The sequence below is a fragment of the Suillus bovinus genome (assembly GCF_016758785.1).
Source record: "Suillus bovinus strain UH-Sbo-P2 chromosome Unknown EDB93scaffold_570, whole genome shotgun sequence".
NCBI classification, from domain to species: domain Eukaryota; kingdom Fungi; phylum Basidiomycota; class Agaricomycetes; order Boletales; family Suillaceae; genus Suillus; species Suillus bovinus.
This window is the reverse complement of record NW_024542626.1, coordinates 1-2,708: the sequence shown is the minus strand read 5'-3', so window position 1 is coordinate 2,708 and position 2,708 is coordinate 1. Positions and strand designations below refer to the sequence as shown.

Genomic DNA, 2,708 nt, shown 5'->3' with positions numbered 1-2,708 from the left:
TTGTGGAAAAATCTTTTCATGGCGACGATCTGCTTCTCGCTGGCGGTCAAAACAGTAACACGAACCAAGCCCTCCCACGTCATTGAACCACTTAGAAATGGTGTGTGCGATGGCTGATTTTCCCTTGCCTGCAGGGCCAGATAGCCACAGCACGCGTGGAACGTTGTCCCCAGTACTGTTGACCCACTCGTAATGTCAGAAAGTACTTCCGTGCGCGTTCCTTGTAGGCATTCTTTCCTGGTATCGAGTCCCGCGCCCTCTGCATAGGTCATACCGCTGAGCTCCAGTATTTGTCCTGGAAAGGTATGAATATATGTCAAGTCACCAAGGACATCCAAATCCTTACCTATATGATGGACCTGTATGTCTATGTCGTCGACCCGTACGGCTACATCGAGCAAAACTTGGTGCCGGAAGTTGTCCATGAGCCCATCTAACACGTCATTGTACTTTTGGATCGTATCTGTCGTTTCCGAGGCGATGTTCTTTCCGAGTCTCTTCCCTGTGATGATGATAGAAGCTTGAGATAGTGCAGAGTGCAGTCGCAAGTGACACTCACAAAAGTTGCTGGTCTCCGAATAATTACTGATGAAATTGGCGCATTCACGTATCTGCTTAGAAATCTTTCCAAGAACACTAGTAGCGCGCATGGACAGTTGTTGGTCAAGCTTCCCGTCTTGTGTTATGAAGTCGTAAACTTCGCACAACTTCTTCAGAAGTTTGAGTACCGCTGCGTCACGATTCGTTTGAGCTAGAATGATCTGTGCAAATAATTGCTGAGCTATGAGGGATAGGAAGAGAAAAAGGGAAAACATACTTTGGCGGTACAAGACAACACGCCCAGTGCCATCTTTGCATATGGATGTAACTGTGAGCTAGATTAGTTCGGTTCCGATCAAGAGGAGGAACCATACATCAGCGATCTTCAATAACGTCGTCGAATATCTTGAGGGGTTTGAGATATGTGTCCTGGAAATCGTCAGCAGCATCGAGATCCTCTGGTCCCCTTCGACGACAGATGCTGCAGTTATCGCAGGGCCTGAAAGTGGATGCATGCGATTTGCAACCTCTTGTGCACCCCGAAGTGCCGATTCAGTATCAGCCTCGATTTCCACATCGGATGGAGCAGCCTGAACCCGCGCGGCAATCAACATTTAGAGAGAGCACAGAGACTATAGGGCAGATATGAGAACTTACATCGGTATTTGGGGTAGATAGACGTTCACTACTTGGAGGAGCAGGGCTGACTTGGCTGCGCGAATCCTTCGAGCGCTTATTGCAATTTTAGTGGTGATCCAGGATGCTCATCGCGCATGTTCGTGACTCACCCTCCTAAATCTTTTTGCATCCTCCTTGAGCTTCTTGAGAAACTGTCCGATTTTGCTACGGGGTCGATGCTAGACGAAGGGTGTGTCAATGTCGGTGTTTGAAGTGGAGTGAAGCAGTAAGTGATGCGACGTACCGAGCTTCCGGGAGCTGCTGCTTGACTGGATGATTCTTGAGTCAAAATCCTCGATGAATTGCCTTTCTGCCGAGTCATTGTGAATAGCAGTTGGAGGGAAGAGTAAGGGAAGTACGACAAGGGCTTACTCACTTATATAGAACCATTAGGGCAACGCCTCGAGGCGACCTTGAGGCAACCTCGAGGCAGTACTTGTTCCAAGCAAAGAGCGATGCTGGCAAATATTCCAACTTCTATCGCATCCGAACCTTTCTACGGCGTGCGCGTTGAGGCTATGGTTTGAGGTTATATGAATGATTATGACATAGCCTCGACTGGCCAAACCTGAAATTTCATGACTGTATGCATAATTCTAGATCTCGCGAAACCTCACAAGATGATGCTCCTATCCAAACGCTATGTGCGCTTCAATAAATGTTTGCAAGTCAGCCCAATACAAATATGATCACAACGCTCCCTCCAAACATTTACCGCCCGCGAGACTCAAAACGACCACGGAATATGAAACTGAGTGTATTGTGTTGCCCAGGCACATCAATATCCTACAGCTCGCCACGCCTGAAGCCAGACTATAGGTTCAGCTGGTCGTTATATCAATAATCCATGCTTCTGTGAAGAGCAATGTCGCAAAAATAACGCTGATTGAGTTTTTAAAGTCGAATGATAAACAACTTACAAACAGAACCTGGTGCATTGTAGTTCTTTCAGCACTCGTTGAGAAATCGAGCAGTGTCCACCTTGTGATCGAGTATGTCGGGCGTCAGCTGGAGCTCCAAGAGATGTTCAGAAGGCGATAAGTTACGCACGATGTCGAGCTTTTACTTCCTCGTGAACGCTCTGAAGCCAACAGGCTATGATCTGATGGACTATAATATCAAGCGTCCACTTGATATCATATATGGAGTCAACAAGATGAAGAAGTATGTCAAGACGAACTTGACTTTGTTGCCTATGGCCTTAGGCTGCTTGGCAACTTGAAATGCGACGACACTGCAATAACTGTAGCAGGCAATGATGCGTGGCGCTGTCTAAGTCCTTTTGGCTCCTGTGGTGTGATAAGACACAATTTCGGTTATGGAGCTGAAGGTGGTCGCACCTTAAAGCCACGAGCGTGGAATGTGTATAATGGACGCTGATTGGGAGGTATGTGGCGAAATCGGAGAAGATGAGATCTCCCCGACTAGGACAGATCAAGAACATGAGTGTGTTATTCCCAATCAGTTCCAGGGAGACGATGGGGTCCTAT

The 2,708-nt window shown here is 47.4% G+C and overlaps 1 protein-coding gene across 1 annotated transcript; it reads right to left on the bottom strand.

Annotated features, from left to right (window-relative positions):
- Positions 1–91: 91 nt before the first annotated feature.
- EDB93DRAFT_1259302 (uncharacterized protein) lies at positions 92–1,540 on the bottom strand (the record flags this gene model as incomplete). The annotated part of the gene is made up of 9 exons (XM_041454163.1): positions 92–128; positions 184–295; positions 347–502; positions 560–761; positions 818–868; positions 915–1,130; positions 1,198–1,272; positions 1,329–1,397; positions 1,463–1,540. The coding sequence occupies 9 exons, from the start codon at positions 1,538–1,540 to the stop codon at positions 92–94; spliced, it is 996 nt and encodes a 331-aa protein (XP_041300463.1).
- Positions 1,541–2,708: the final 1,168 nt, after the last annotated feature.